Raw genomic sequence first — 15,093 nt, forward strand, 5'->3', positions numbered from 1 at the left:
TTCAACGCAGTGAGAAGAAAACATGAACCTCCAGGATACAAACATTCAGAAATACTGAACGCCGATCTGACCTGAGGATTTCCCCAGAGGCGACGTCCTCTTCTTCCCCGAGTCCTGGGTGGTGGAGCTGGATGACGGCGTGCTCGGACACGACTTGTTGTCCTTCTTCTTCTTGTCCTTTTTGTAGCCAGAGAACACGGCCTTCCAGAGCGACTTGTGTTTGGGCGGCGTCTCCTCGGCGCCAGAGTGCCTGCTGCTGTCGTTTTTGGCTTTTTTCTCCTTCTTGTTCTTGCGGGGTGAGAAGAGGGAGTTCCGCTTCTTGCTTTTGCCCGTTGATGATCCCTCTGACGACGCCACTGAACTGTCCAGACTCTTGTTGCTGCTAAAGAAACGCTCAGGAACGGACTCTTTCTTCGACTCCAGCGCCTTCACAGCCGACGTTTTGGGAGATCCGGGTGACTTTTTGGTTTTTCCAGCTGAATCCTGAGTGGCGCTCCAGGCCACCTTAGGGGAGACGCTTCTGTTTGGGTCGGACTCTTTCATTTTGTTCAGCTGCTTGGCCATGGCGTCTTTGAGAGCTTGGCTCTTCACAGACTTCTCTCTTGCTCTGATTCTCTCTTCAGCGATCTCCTTGGCCTCTGGGGAAAACCGAGTGGCCCTCTGGGACTTGGAGACTGGGATTACTGGGATGTTCGGCTTACCGTTCTCCATGGCTAACGCCAGGTGCAGCGGCGGCTTGATGGCCGACGGCGCCTGACTCTTCTTCTGGCTCGTTTCTGCCGTGCGCTCATCGTACGTCTCCTCCACGTCGTCGGCAAAAGGAATCTCCTCAACCGTCTCCACAAACGATTTTCTCACCTCAGCCAGCCGAGGCTGCTTCTTCTTCTCCCTCATTATCACAACCGGGGCGGTCTGTGGCGCAGCCTCAGGGGACGACAGTTTCCTGGGTGCGGGGGTGGGACTCAGCTGCGTCCTGGGCGCAGGAACCGGAGAGTCGGCTGGAGGCTTTTCCATACCGTTGCTCCAAGACGCCTGGTGTCTCTTCTGCCTCAGCACTGCCGGAGACTGGTTGGCGGGGACGGGCGGCGGAGGGCTGGAGGGCGGGGTGAGCATGGTGGAGTCCGACATGTTGCAGCCGTCACCGTTCGCCGTTAGGTTTGCGTCGCTCTTGGCCGCGGCGGCGGCAATCGGCGTGATGACTTGTCCCTCCAGGGTGATGTTGAGTCTGCGAATGACGGTGCGGCCGGTAAACGCCGGCTTCGGCTCCCCGGTGGGCGGCATCTTCGCAGGGGTCGGGTCCGGTATCGGGGTCTTCTCCAGGATTTTACTGCTGCGGTCTAAAGGAGAGAGACCGAGGCTCTTCCGGATCTCTGCACTCTTCAGCCAGAACTCCTCAATGATGTCTGACTTTTTCGAGACGTTTTCCTCGATAGAGGAGTCGGCGGACCTGAGCGGCTCGGGCGTTGAGCTGACGGGCTGCGTCCTGACGGGGGAGTCAGAGGTCAGAGGTGAGGAGGCTTCCTGGCAGGGCAAAGGCTGGGCGCAGATCGGGGAAAGGGGGTTTCCTGTCAGGGGACAGATGGAGCGATGGGGGAAGACCGGGGATTTAGGCGTGCGTGTCTCTGGGAGCGAGATGGGCTGGGAGCGAATCGGGGAGCTGAGCGGCGACTTGACGGGCGATCTGACAGGCGACTGGCCAGATGGCTTCAGCGGAGAGGCGGCGGGTGAGATGGGGGGGGAAGAGGCAGGGGAGGCAGAGGGGAGTGTGACGGAAGGAGCGGGAGACGGGATGGGAGCGAAAAATGGAACGGATGAAGGGCTGAGCGGGCTCCTGACAGCCGGGGACACAGCTGTCTTCTCTTCCTCCAGTAAGAAAGGATCCGGGAAGAAACGGATGCCGGGAGATTTCACCTGCAGGAGCAGGGAAAGTTAGAGTTCCTGCAAAATACATCCCATCATTTTAACTTTGTGTAAGTAGAATATCTTACCGGGCTGACAGGCTGAGGCGGCGGTTTGAGGGGGGAGAAAACGACGTCGTCCTTCAGCAGTGAGCTGGTGCTGACTGGGTCTAAAGTCACAACAAGAATGAACCCGATCATCCAAACATAAACTATTTTAACTGGATGGAGTTTATTGGAGTGAACATGACAAACACAAAAGCAGCTCATAACTTGAAAACAAAAGGAAAACTATGTCATTTAGGTGTTTATTTACAAATACAAATTTGCATTCAGCCCCATTTACTCTGAAAACCCTGAAAAAAAAATCCTGAGCCAACAGCTACCTAGCATCTCCAAACAGCATTAACACGTCTATATAATTCACTCAAGTCTATTGTTGCAATGTGAAAAATACAGAACCCCTCAGTGATGTAAGATACTTCTGTAAGAAGCATCTCCTGTAAAATATCTCCTAATATATCAGGTTGACTGAACAACTTGTGTTTTGTACCAATACTGGAGTCTTTCCCCAGACTTTCTGTGTCCTTGTTTTCCTCTGGAGGAGCTTCGTCTTGCTCTGACTGGTGCAGCCGAGCCTCAGCTTCTGCATCCGAAGGAATGTCATCTGGACCAAACAGAGTTCATGAAATCACTGAGGTGAATGAAATACTGACTGAATTTAACTGACCAATCACAGTCAACAGGAAGCTGCTGCGAAGGAACAAACTCAATAAGTTAGGCAACTTTTCATGTCTCTGTGATTATTTGCTGCCACTGGCAGACATCTCTGCGACAGGGTGGTGACCTGGTGACCCCGCCTCGCGCCTGAAACCTTCGCTGGCCCCACAAGGGACCAGGTGTAAATGGATGGATGGCAGATATGCAAAAAGACATCCAAATGTTTTCTCACAGTCTTACAAAAAACAAACATGTATTTTAATTCTGTGTCAAGAATGTAAATATCTGGTTTCCACTGTATCTTCATGCTTTTGCTTGATAAGCAGTAATATTATAATACATAACCTTTTATAATTCTGATATATGAAGAAGAACAGATAAATTAGCAGACATGTCTGATTCTTTACCTTGGTCCAGCTCCGTGCCGGGCTCCATGTCCGGACTGTCTGCTTCGGCTTCCAGCTCTTCATCCTCACACGCTTCTGGTATGAAATCAAAACGGAGAGAAATGAGAAATCTGGCTGTTACTGTCTGTCTGAAGTCAATAGTGGGTGAGAACTTTTTCCAATTCCCTGATAGCCTAAGAGCCTGAATGAAAGTCTGTTGATCCAGGGATCAATTTGAACAAAAAGTTAAAAAAAATAAATTATTGAAAAGCATGAATAGGTTTCAAAGCCAGAATGCATTTTTCTCCATTCAGAACTAGGAAATTGATGTGCCAAAGAAAAGTTTAGTGCACAGATGACATGAACAAAAGAAAAACAGAGTGCACTTAGTGATGAATGCATGCAGACGTCCATTATGTTTGATCCAAGCAGAAGCAGAAACTAAACTGTTAAACCGTTAAAAAGCAGCATATTACAGGGAAAGCTGCTGTCCCCAAACAAACCTGAAGCAAGAAAACAAAAAATAAGCAATTTGTGCAATAATTCAGTCCAACCACTCCTCCAGTCATCACTTTAATGAAATGCACTAAACTAAATCTGTTCACATGAATGCATGGATGCACAGAAAAGGAAATAGTCATTCTCGTGAGTCTGATCTCAACTGAACTCTGGCTGTGCATCAACACAGTGAGTTTAATCAGCAGATTAAAGGAAACTTCAACTGGTCCATACCAGTGATTTATGCATGTTCAAGAGGAGTTGGTCTGCAAAGATCTGAACCATCACAGCAGTGTCTGATAGAAATAACTCCTGCATAAGTAAACATACAGTCTGCAAAAATATTCAGACCCCTCAAACTTCACATTGTGTCACACAAACTTTTATGAATTTTATTGGGATGTTATGAGAGAGGCCGACTCTTAACAGGGCTGCAGCTAATGGATATTTTACAAATAAGTTATTCTGACAATAAATTAGATTAAAAAATTAACACATTCTGCAGATTTTTCATTTGACCACTTAAGCCTTTTTTATGCAGTATTAAAGATACATTAAGTTATGCAAATAAACAAATAATTCAGTTCCTTTGTAAAATAAGAAAATAAACATTTTATTACCTGAACTTCAATAACAGCGCTCCTTTAGTAAACTCTTGATCAGGTGAAGCAATGGATGCATCAAAACAATCCTAACATCAAACATGTACAGCTCAACGCTTTCTGCTGGACTGAGCATCAGTACAGAGCAGGGATGATTTAAAGATTGTTTTTTCACATAACCAGTTAATAACTAGATAGCAGAAGGTGCATAATGGGAGATTTGCCAAAATCTAAACCAGGTGAAGCTAAAACTGCCACTTGAGGAGTTCTGGGTAGAATATATTTACAGATAATGAAGGTTTTTCATCTTAAATGCAGAAACTGTATTTTTTGTCCAGTTCTGGCTCAATTATTGCTCTGACTGTGTTGTTCTTTCAGAAAACTGTCTGTATACTCCAGGTAATAATTGTTTGATTACCGAATTAGTTAACGATTACTTCAATAATCAATTCATCACAATTAATACAATTAATTGACCAAAATCTAACAGTGAATCATTGAAAAATGACTATTCATCAAATCCCAGTAAAATCCATTGTTGTTTGTTGTTGTGACAAAATGTAAAAAAGCTGAAGGCATTTGTAGACATTGGAAACGTTTTGAGAGCTCAGCAGCTCATTCTGTGAAATAAACGCACATGAAGCCAAGAGAAAGCTTGTTTCCAGAAGGCAACGGGTGAAATGAGAAGCTTGGTGAGACACAGACGCTGGTCTGATCGCTGGCTGCGGCGCTGCATGCACGCTCGTGAGTTTTTCTGCATGCTGCAGGGAAAGGCCGGCCGACAGACAGATAAAGACACAAATCCCCGTTCAGGTCTGCGCTACCTCCAGACAACGACTCCAACCAGACCCTCACTGCCTCGTGTCGGGTGGATGTGTGGGCGGGGGCTACGCTCAAACCAGAAGAACAACAGAAAGATGGCGGGGGAAATAACGGCAAAGCAATTAGACACACGGGAAAAGAACTGAGCAGAACCAAAAACTATCAACGGAACAGATGGGGGGGTGACATGGTGCACTGGTAGAAGGTTGGAGAACATGATACAGCAACTCTGACTGGAACATGAAAAAGGCTCAACACAAAATTAAACATTCCAAAAAAAAAAATATGAAAATAAAATCAGAGCTGGTTAAAAATAGCAGGTGGGTTAGTGGAGGGCGGACCCTCCTGTCACACACAGATGTTCAAACAGAACCGCCGCGATGAGATCAGATCCTCAACATGGCGGGGACCGTGTCCGGACGACGGCGCCTCCGGGTGGGTTACCTGTGGAGGGGGGCAGAGTGGGCTCAGAACCCACCGGGCCGTCCTGGTCAGAATCCCGCCGCTCTCTCGCCAAACTCGGAATGGCACTGGGATCCACCGGCTGGAGGAGCTGCTGGATCTGTATGTTCCTGGCTAAACGTTTGTCGTGTTTTTCAGTAATGAGACGCACGATTGGACAGGAAGGCGAGCAAAAAGGTGAGGAGAATAAAAACAAAGAAGAAGGAGGGAGAACAGACAAGAAATGAAAAGAGAAAAGGCAGAAAGAGTCACTGCGGAGGTAGAACGATCTCCTAATGGAAGAGTTACAGGAAATATGCATGCATTCATACACTGCAAGAAACGCTAAAACATAAGAAAATTACGAGTTAAAAAGAAATGCACATTTGTTGAATACACAGCAATGCTGCCAATCAATAAAAATCATAACAGCAGCGCCTGGAGGAATCTGTGGAGTTTATTAGATTGATATTTCAAAGCCAAATAAAAATAGGCTTTAAAAAGCAGGTTAAATGGTCTACAGTAGGCATGGGCCGGTGTGAGTAAAATATTCACAAAAAAGTAAAACAGAATGTAATTAGTTGATTTATTAAAGAAAAACCAACAATTATTCCGACTGGTGCTAAAATATTATGACACAATGATATTTAAACCTGTGAGGAAACAGCTGCAGTTTTCAGTGTTGAGGCTTTTTGAAATCATTGATTTTTTTACCATCATATTATTGAGTAAAAACCAGCTCCATCTGATCTACAGTTTGTTTTTTTCTGTTTAACTAAAGTCTAAATTACAGATGTGTGTTTACAACCATCTGTGCTGAACAAAGCAGTAAATCAGTAAAAGGGATATTTCAGAGTTTAAAGAATTATGTATTTTCCAGGAATGTAGTCTCATTTTCTAGCACAATCAAGTGAGCTTCAGTTGTTATGGAAATGCTTTAAATCAAAACAACTTACAAGAAGTCTGACTTTGTAACAAAGCCTTGAAATTGGTCTCTGTCTCTTTAAGAACACATATCATTCGTGACCAAGTGCTGTTTTAAAATAGCCACTCATTGAGTTGCCAAAGGGAGTTTTTCCCAGGAAGGTTGTGGGCTTTTCTTTCAGCCAGCTGACCTGCTGTGCTGCATTACGACCCTCTCAGGTATCTCCGCTGCAGCTACGACAGAAAGTTTTAGTGGTTCAGATGCTGCTACCCGCCCATGCCTAGTTTTTAATTTGAAAGAAATGGAAAAACTTCAACCAACAAACCACGACAAAAACAAAAACACAGCAACAGAAACGGAGCGCCCAGAGTAGAGAAGCTTAGAAACTGAAATCAGCCAGAGTTATGTCAGCTTTCTGCAAACGCCACCGCAAGCACTTCTGTTGCTACCTTTGAATTTACCAACATCCTCTTCATCAGTGAGGTGCTTCTCCAACCACAGACCTGACTGCAGCTCTGTGTCCCAGGGGCAGTAATCCCCCTCTGACAGCAGGGGGAGACAAACACCCAAAACAGGACACATACACATAGGAGGAGGAAGAGCAAGAGGAGGAGGAGGGTAAGGACAGAAAGTAACAGGATGAGGACAGCGATGAAGATGACATTGAGACAAAACATTTCTCTTGACAAACAGCAGGTGGGGCTGTGGGTTGTCTTGACAACAGTGTGAACATGATGTAAACATACATAAAACAGGATTAGACAAAAAAACAACCAAATAATAAGAAAAATCACCATCACTGGATTCTTCCTCCTCCTCCTCCTCCTCCTCCTCCTCTTCCTCGTCTTCCTCCACGTCTCCATCCCTGCTGGCAGCATCAGCCAGAGCTTCGTCCTCCAGCTCACCGCCTCGCAGTTTGGCGTGAAGCTCCACGGCTTCCTTCCAGGGAACGCCGCCGAGGTCCGACGGGCTGGCCGGCTGCTCCTCCACCTCCGCCTCTTCGTCCTGCTCATCCTCTTCCTCCATGTCAGACTCAGAGCTACTGTTCAGAAAATAAAACCGAGCACAAACATGAGAAAACCAAAACAAAAGAAAAAGGACAATTCATCAACAACAATGTATAGACAGTCAGCTGATATAATATTGAATTTAAAGAATATTCACTGAACTCTGATCCAGAACCTAACAGCATTCTGGGAGATGTAGGCAGAGGACAGGATTTATCTGCTCATCCTCTCATTATGCAACGTGGGTGGCTTCGACTAACTCAGTCTTTATTTGCCTAGCAACAACCTCACTAGTGCAGGATCCAGTTTCATAAAACTGGGGCATAACTGCTTAAAAGTTAAAAAACAATGAAATCAAGTGAAAACTGTTGATAAAACAGAAAAGTTATGCCCACAGTATGTCAGTATTTCAGGTATTTAAAACTAATTAATAATTGTCAATATTAACAGTTATAGACATCATCTGATATTGAACGCTTATATTGTGATTCGTTTTTCAGCCATTTTGTTCAGCAATAATATTGTAGCAGTTTAGTGTTGCTTCAGTCATGAATAACTGCATTTTAAATTATGCTTCGCTGTGTTGTTTCGTCACTAATAGTAAAATAATTTCAGGGTTTTTCTTTTCAGATTACGTTTGAAAGAAACCGGAGATTATTTTTAACAGCTGAAACAGAGAAGGAAATGATGCTCAACCTGCAGCGCAGAAGACGTCCCAAAAGTACAGAAACTTAAAATTCACAGCGCGTTAAAAAGAAATTAACGCCTTTGAAAGAGCGTGAATTAATTCACAGGATCTAACCTGGAGCCCAAGTCGACGTCGGTGGCTTTGTCCAGCACGCTGCTCAGGTTGTGCTCGGCCAGCGTCTCCTCCGGCACCTCCTCCAGCTCCTCCTCCCGCTGCAGGGACAGGCGGTAGTTCTCCAGCTCGATCCTCTCCGGGGTTCCACGGAGACGTTTAGCCATGCTGGGCTCCTGCACGCCGTTGACCTCCGGTGCTGCGGCCCGGCGTTAAACGCAGACCCCAGGGTGGAAACGAGCCGGAGGAAGAAAAAGAGCAAAAGATAGACGGCTGAGAATCGACTGGATGCAGGAGAGGAGAAAAGGCGCCATGCAGGACCGACTCCATGCTGCAGAGACAAACTGGACATCAACCAGAGGTAAAAAAAGGCAAATTGTACAAATTTTTCATCCAACTCCTTCTGCCTTTTTTAAACATTAGAAATATATAAATAAACAAATAATTCAATTCCTCTTTTAAATAAGAAAAAATGTTTTTTTTTGCTTAAAATTAAAGAACAGCATTCCTTTAGTAAATTTGAACTGAAAGAAGCTAAAACTGGAGTTTTGCCTAAAACATATTTATAAACACATAGTTTCATTTTAAATACAGTGTATAAATTTCTTGTACAGTTTTATCTTAACTACTCCCTGAATGTTTTTCTCTTTCAGGAAATGGCCTTTTTGAGACTGAATACTCCAGTTAATCATTAATAAATTACCAAAATAGTTGACGATTATCTCAGTAATCAACTAATCACAAATAATCAATGAATCATTTCAGTCCTAGTCTCCAGGCTTTGCTACACCTGATCTCCATTCAAACAGCTCACACCAACGCCAGGACAAACCGACAAGGACACACCAATTCCGCTTTCGAATTTATTGGATTAAATTATATTCCTACAGCAAACAATAAAAACAAACATGTGATCTTAACACACTAAAGTTATCTTATGCTACAGTTTAATACACAAGGCTGGTGCCTTCCCTTAATCCCATCCTGAAAAGCAAACCTTAAAACTGTTCAGATCACAAAGTGTGAATGAATTCTGAACTAAAACCAGATTCTGATGCGTCCGCCTCAGAATCTCGAATCTGACATCCTGATCAGCTGAGGATTCAGGAAAAGGTGCAACACAATCAGAGTTTCATATTAAATCCCTTATTATCTGTTTTTGACCATCTCTGATTTTGTTTTATTTCAGTTTTTTTAATTTTGTGTTTATTTATTGTTGGTTAACTGTTTAATTCTTACAATTATTAACAACAAATTAATTTATTTTAAGTAAATATAACTGAAGCATTTTTTTTTAAATTAAACTATTGCCAATAAAGCTGGAATTATTTTCATATTAATCTTTTATCTGGTTTTAATTTTTATTGTGTTGAAAAAGACTTAAGAGACACTTTATCACTAAATGAATCAAATGTTCCCAATAATTTCACATGAAGTAAATAATTGATTGTTAGTCAGCAAATTCCTGTTTTTTTGGGGTTCAAATATCCAGTAACAAAAGATCCCATTTCTCTTTAGATCTCTTCAAAAGGGGAAAGACAAGAGAACATGTTCAAATAGGGGAGATGCACTGATTTTCAGAAATCAGGAAATGGCTAAAATAAATGTAGAAGTTTATCGCACTTCATATCACCTGTAAATACTATTCAGGTAAATTATAGCCCATCTTTTAGGAACAGAAATGAGCCACTGTATGCCGACGAACAGACCTATAATAAAAGAGTTTTGCTTTTTTATGGACAGGGCACCAAATACGGCTGCAGCCCAGCGACCAACATCCTTCTAAACCCGGCCCTGACCAGCGGTGACAATAACCGAGGGACTTTGTTTGTTTTCAAATGACGCAAATAAAATACAGCATCTGATGTAAAATATCTTACACTCTAAGCTAAATTACTTAACATAATAATTTCTAATAGGTTATTATACCATAGCGCAATTACTTTAAAGGTTAAATGTCGTGATTTCTTTTTATCTGAACACCAATATTAAACGAAACTATCATTTATATTCCCATACTATTTTATTTATGAGCATCCTATATTATCTAAATGTACCTAAAATGTAAAAAGATCATTTTTTGCTACTATATGTATATATATTTGCTAACTGTTTAATAACAAGAAGTCTCATACTGTTGGCTAATTTACCCTTAAATGGTTCCACATCTGTGAACTGAGCAGCAGAACTGAGTTTGTCGGTTGCAGCAACTTCAAACTTAACCAATGCTAACCAGCTGTTGGTGGAGGCAGTGTGGTGATGTGGGCTGGAGTCTCTCATGAGAAAAGATGAGAACCAAAGTACTCAAATCTGTTGCTAAACTCACAAATCAGGCACCATTTAATGGGAAATAAAGAACACTTTCAATAGTTTAAACTTTAAGAAGCAAGTAAATAATGAAACATTTAAATTAATACTTTAATTATGATAAAACACACAGCACAAAGTTTGCACAAACCAAAAATTCTACTTTTGTTTATATTCTTTATGTTTACAGCAAAGTGTCCATTATTTAACTGCATCTAGTCGTATTTGACATGCAGAAATGTTATGCTGCACTGAGGAAAAACAAAAACTTTGAAACGAGAACAGAGGGATAAAAATCAGCCAATCAGAGGGCAAAGCTTCCAGCACTAACAAAGCTCCCAGTTTTAAGATGCTCCAGTAGGAGAGGGAAAGGTAAAGCTCACAAAGCACTAATACAGGCACTTCATTACAGCACGGTGGGTAAAGTTTAGGTGCAAATAGCTTACAGAGAAAAGAGAAGATCACACAGCAGGCATGAAAGGAAACACATCACACAAGGAGGAGGTAGAGCTAAAAAAAGAGCAGTCACAGGCTACTAAAAGGTTACAAACACAAAACAGGGACTCTTGGCTTGGATCTTCATAGAAACAGGCAGGAAACCACAAACAGCTGATAGTTTAGTGGGTTTTAAATTAATATGATTCAGTTAAAATAAAATACAACTGCCTGAAGAGCTGATCAGCAGGAATCCTGATCAGCAGGAATCCTGATCAGCTCATCTGAATTTCTAAGCCAAGAGAAAAAGATTCATGATGCACCATTCAACTCTACGATTTTACTACAAGACCTCGACCTAACTTCCTCTGCCAATTACAAATCCTAAATTGGCAAAAGGAGACATGGACGACGCGTCTTCAGGAATAAATTAACCAGAAAAAAAAAAAGATTAACATGAACACATCCATTTCTGTTAGTAATCTTTAAATCTACAAAATATCCCCTAAATTAGTGAGCAGAGACTAAAACAGAGTGAGATCAAATCAAAAGGAGGTTTCATGCTAGAGGAGGCTCAGAAGGACGTTGACAGTGAAACAGCAGAAGAGGTAGATGCAGTAGGAGCAGAGGAAGGGAGAATCTAAGGGGTTGAGCGCCACCTGGTGGCAAGTCCAGGACAGGGAGCGGCGGAGGGCGCGCAGAGGGACTCCCACCCCCGCGGCCAGACGGTGGGACACAGCCACCACATCTACAGAGGAAAATCTGGTACCTGAGGGCGGGATCTCAGCCGAGGGAGCCGCCGCCGCCGCCGCCCTGCTGGGGGCGTCCACGGTCTGAATCGGAGTTAGGGGCATCTGGTTTTCCTGCGATCCAGAAAACGTGTGATTCCTCAAACCACAGTGTAACAACTGTCTGATTTTGTAAGGAAGACGCATTAATCTGCTTAAAAAATGTATATAAATAGAGGCACCTTAGCTGAGACCGGAGCGGGAGAAGGAGCAGGAGCCGGCCTCTTCCTCTGGGCGTAACCAGACAGGCGGTAGCAGTAGTGAGGCTTGCAGTAAAACTTCCCTGGAAAAAAAAAGGAAAAACAGAACAGAAAATATAATCGAATGAAACAGAATCACACTCTGCAGAAGGTGGAAATAAAAGAGAAGTGTCTTTGTGTTTCAGCTCAGACCCTCAGTGAGCAGCAATCCCACAGAAAACAGTGAGAAACAGTTACTGTGTGTCACCCAACAATCTGCTGCCTGTCCGTCAGAACAATGGAAACCTTGGACAGAGAGCAAGTCCGCGACCGCAGGACCGGCAGGTTCAGGGCGAGAGCACAGACCCCGACACAAACAAACTACTAATGCCCTGATTAATCTAACTTTTAAATGTTAGATTAAAGAAAAATGTCAGCACACTTGCTGTAATTCCAGAGTTCATTGAACAATTCAACTGAAAAATAACTATTGGACAAAAAACAAACTGAAAAAAGGATATCAAAACATAAACTTTTGTCTAATTTAAACTAGGGCTACAGCTAGCGATTATTTAAGAACTGGATTATTCCATTTATTATTCCCATTAAAAAAATCGCCACATCCTTAAGCTTATTTTATGGAATATTAGAAATACGTTTAAAAAATCACAATACTTATATTACTTTCTTAAATAAGAAAATAAACATTTTATTACCTACATTGAAGCACTACTCTATCAGTTATTGTTGGAAAAAATTGTACAGGAAACATTATTTAAAAAAACGTTTTGAAACTATTTATCAGTTAAATTCTTAACATAAAAAAAAATCTGTGATTTAAAAAGGAGTTTGTTCAAACAGACGTTGCTCAAAACTGACACTAGAGGGCAGCAGAGTTACACTGCTTCAAAAGCTGCAGTTTATCTTGTTCATCATTCTGATAATTTTGTTTTCAGTAAAAAAAATAAATAATGTTCCTTGTATTTCACCCAGCAGATGAAATATTTCAAACTGTCTGTGGTTGGTTCAGTAACAACCACAGAATCTAGAGTGTGTGCATCCAAAATAACAGCTTGATGCTTCTCCAGTGCTGGCCTCACCGTCCTCCACATCAAATGCGTAGGAGGAAAGTCGCAGCGTCGTCCCGCAGTAGTCGCATTTGAAGCAGCTGCGGTGGAAGAACTTTCCCTCGGCGCTCAGCCGCTCCATGACGTAGACTCTCTTCCGGCAGAAGAAGCAGACGTCGCTGCCGCCGATGTTGACGGGAAACTCTTTCCTGAGAGAACCCTGCAAGAAAAACAGTCGAGTCAGCACTTAGATGAAAACACAGAACAAACGGGAAAGCTAGGTTATTATGAGTTCAACCCTTTTTACACAATCTTTAAGTATTTATGTCCTTTCTAAGTGAAATACAAAGAAAAGTGACCTACTTCCAAATGCTTTCACCTAGAGACACCATAACAACATCAAAATTCAGTCATATCCTTTAACTACTGTATATCTCTGCTTGTTCATATCTTTTACCATTTTCATAAAGTCTGTCTTCAATGTTTGGGTCGCATTATGCTCATATTTCATTTTCATCATGGATTTTAAAGACAGAATTCTTCTGAAGCTACAATGCGTCTCTCTAACTTTTAAAACATGTTGCTCGTCCCTGAACGCCTCCTGCTCACAACCTCAGTTTTCATTCTTTCACACATGGAAACGCAGGAATCAGTGTCTGGATTCAGGAAATGTAGAACTCACTGATGTGGGCAGATTTCTGTCAGATCACCCCAAAGTAATAAAGCATCACCGAATTGGCAACAGGATACTAAACTGTGACAGATAACATTTAAAAAAATAAGAATCCGCTCTGATGGTGCAACGTAAAGAAAAACACTTTGACTTTCCTGACACAATACATTAATTTTATTGAATCTTGTCACTGTTTTGCCATAAACTGTCTGTTCCAGGTCCTGCATGCAAAATGTATGGGGTTCAACCCTTTTGAGTATTTATGTCCTTTGTAAATAATAAAAGAAAAACAGTCAAACTGTGGGTGGATGATTTGTAATAATTAGAGTCAGTTGATTAAGCACAAAGGATTGCTTTGGTGCTTTCTACCCTACAGACAACATGCTTACCAAATCCCTCCTGTCTGGTACATGTGTGGGTTTGGACTCTTCCTGAGACTGAAGCTGGCCGGCTAGCTGCTCAGCCAGGGTGCTAACTCCCCCTGTGTACATCCTCACCAAGTGCTAGCAGCAGCATGAGAGACAGTGAAGAACATTAGAAATGACTGAAGCACAGGAATGGGACATGGAGAACGAAAGGGAAAAGGTGTGTGTACAAGCAGAGGGAAAAGGGGAGTTCACACACGACAGAGCTGTTTCCATGCTTCACTGACCAAGCGTTAGGAAGAGCTGCAGCCGCCTCACTGAACAAGCTGCAAACAAAACTCAGCTCATGACAACAAACTGAAACCCAACTGAACTCCTTCACAAGGCGAAACTCTTTCATCACACAGTGATAAATTACCACTATATATTCCTGTTAGTTTAAATCATCCTGGCAAAGAAAACAGCAAATTCAGCTTCTCAGAAAACTAAAGATTTACATAAAACAGACTTAAAGTAAATATTACTAATGTTGACATATTAACTAACAGAAAGTCATTGCGGAGGACGTGGTCTGTTCACAGACATTGTATCCACATTGAAGGAAAGTTGAGTGGAAGGAAATGTGTCAGAAAAAAAGTGAACAAGCAAAATGGATCTGCATTCAGGACATGGTCTGGGCTCCTTTTGCATGAATTCCTGCATCAATGCAGCGCAGCATGGAGGCCAGCCTGCGGTTCTGCTGGGCTGCTCAGGAAGCTTTAACACTGAGCGTTTTGGTTCTGGTGTTTATCAGCCCATGGATTCTTTGTAGGGATCAGGTCAGGTTGCTAGTGTTGCCATGCTTACCAGGTATTGGTACTTTTAACAGTGTGGGTCGGTACCAAGTCCTACTGGGACTTAGATCAGCACTGAAACTTGTCAGACGATAGAAACATGACGTTCTGCAACACATCCTGGTCGACGGCTGAACTTATTTTGGACCAGTTAAATCCTAGAGCAAGAGAAGACGACATCGTGACACTCCCCATGTTCCCCCAAAAGTTTTGGCCTGTCAGCACCATAATGCTACAGCATTTTTCCTTCCACTAAACATTCCTTACTTTTTGCAAGTCTTACATAATATTATCCACTTCAGAGAAGCTGAATTTAGGCTGCAAGCCATATTCACCCAAATCAACAGA

The 15,093-nt window shown here is 42.6% G+C and overlaps 1 protein-coding gene across 32 annotated transcripts in view; it reads right to left on the reverse strand.

The window, feature by feature from the left end:
- mical3a (microtubule associated monooxygenase, calponin and LIM domain containing 3a) overlaps positions 1 to 15,093 on the reverse strand; it is an 85,728-nt gene that overhangs the window by 17,725 nt on the left and 52,910 nt on the right. For 20 of the 32 annotated variants that reach the window (XM_055035247.1, XM_055035239.1, XM_055035004.1 and 17 more), the window contains 13 exons: positions 13,937 to 14,050; positions 12,908 to 13,094; positions 11,811 to 11,911; positions 11,610 to 11,703; positions 8,102 to 8,297; positions 7,087 to 7,334; positions 6,742 to 6,834; positions 5,371 to 5,502; positions 4,929 to 4,991; positions 3,026 to 3,100; positions 2,452 to 2,565; positions 1,989 to 2,068; positions 72 to 1,911 (listed from right to left, as the gene is read on the reverse strand). In XM_055035247.1, coding sequence (XP_054891222.1) covers positions 72 to 1,911; positions 1,989 to 2,068; positions 2,452 to 2,565; positions 3,026 to 3,100; positions 4,929 to 4,991; positions 5,371 to 5,502; positions 6,742 to 6,834; positions 7,087 to 7,334; positions 8,102 to 8,297; positions 11,610 to 11,703; positions 11,811 to 11,911; positions 12,908 to 13,094; positions 13,937 to 14,050 — 3,337 coding nt within the window. The remainder of the gene's footprint in view (positions 1 to 71; positions 1,912 to 1,988; positions 2,069 to 2,451; positions 2,566 to 3,025; positions 3,101 to 4,928; positions 4,992 to 5,370; positions 5,503 to 6,741; positions 6,835 to 7,086; positions 7,335 to 8,101; positions 8,298 to 11,609; positions 11,704 to 11,810; positions 11,912 to 12,907; positions 13,095 to 13,936; positions 14,051 to 15,093) is intronic. The other 12 variants (XM_055035199.1, XM_055035192.1, XM_055035221.1 and 9 more) reach the window with 8 other exon arrangements.

The sequence above is a fragment of the Poeciliopsis prolifica genome, unplaced genomic scaffold (genome assembly GCF_027474105.1).
Source record: "Poeciliopsis prolifica strain line A6 unplaced genomic scaffold, Auburn_PproV2 SCAFFOLD001, whole genome shotgun sequence".
NCBI lineage: Eukaryota > Metazoa > Chordata > Actinopteri > Cyprinodontiformes > Poeciliidae > Poeciliopsis > Poeciliopsis prolifica.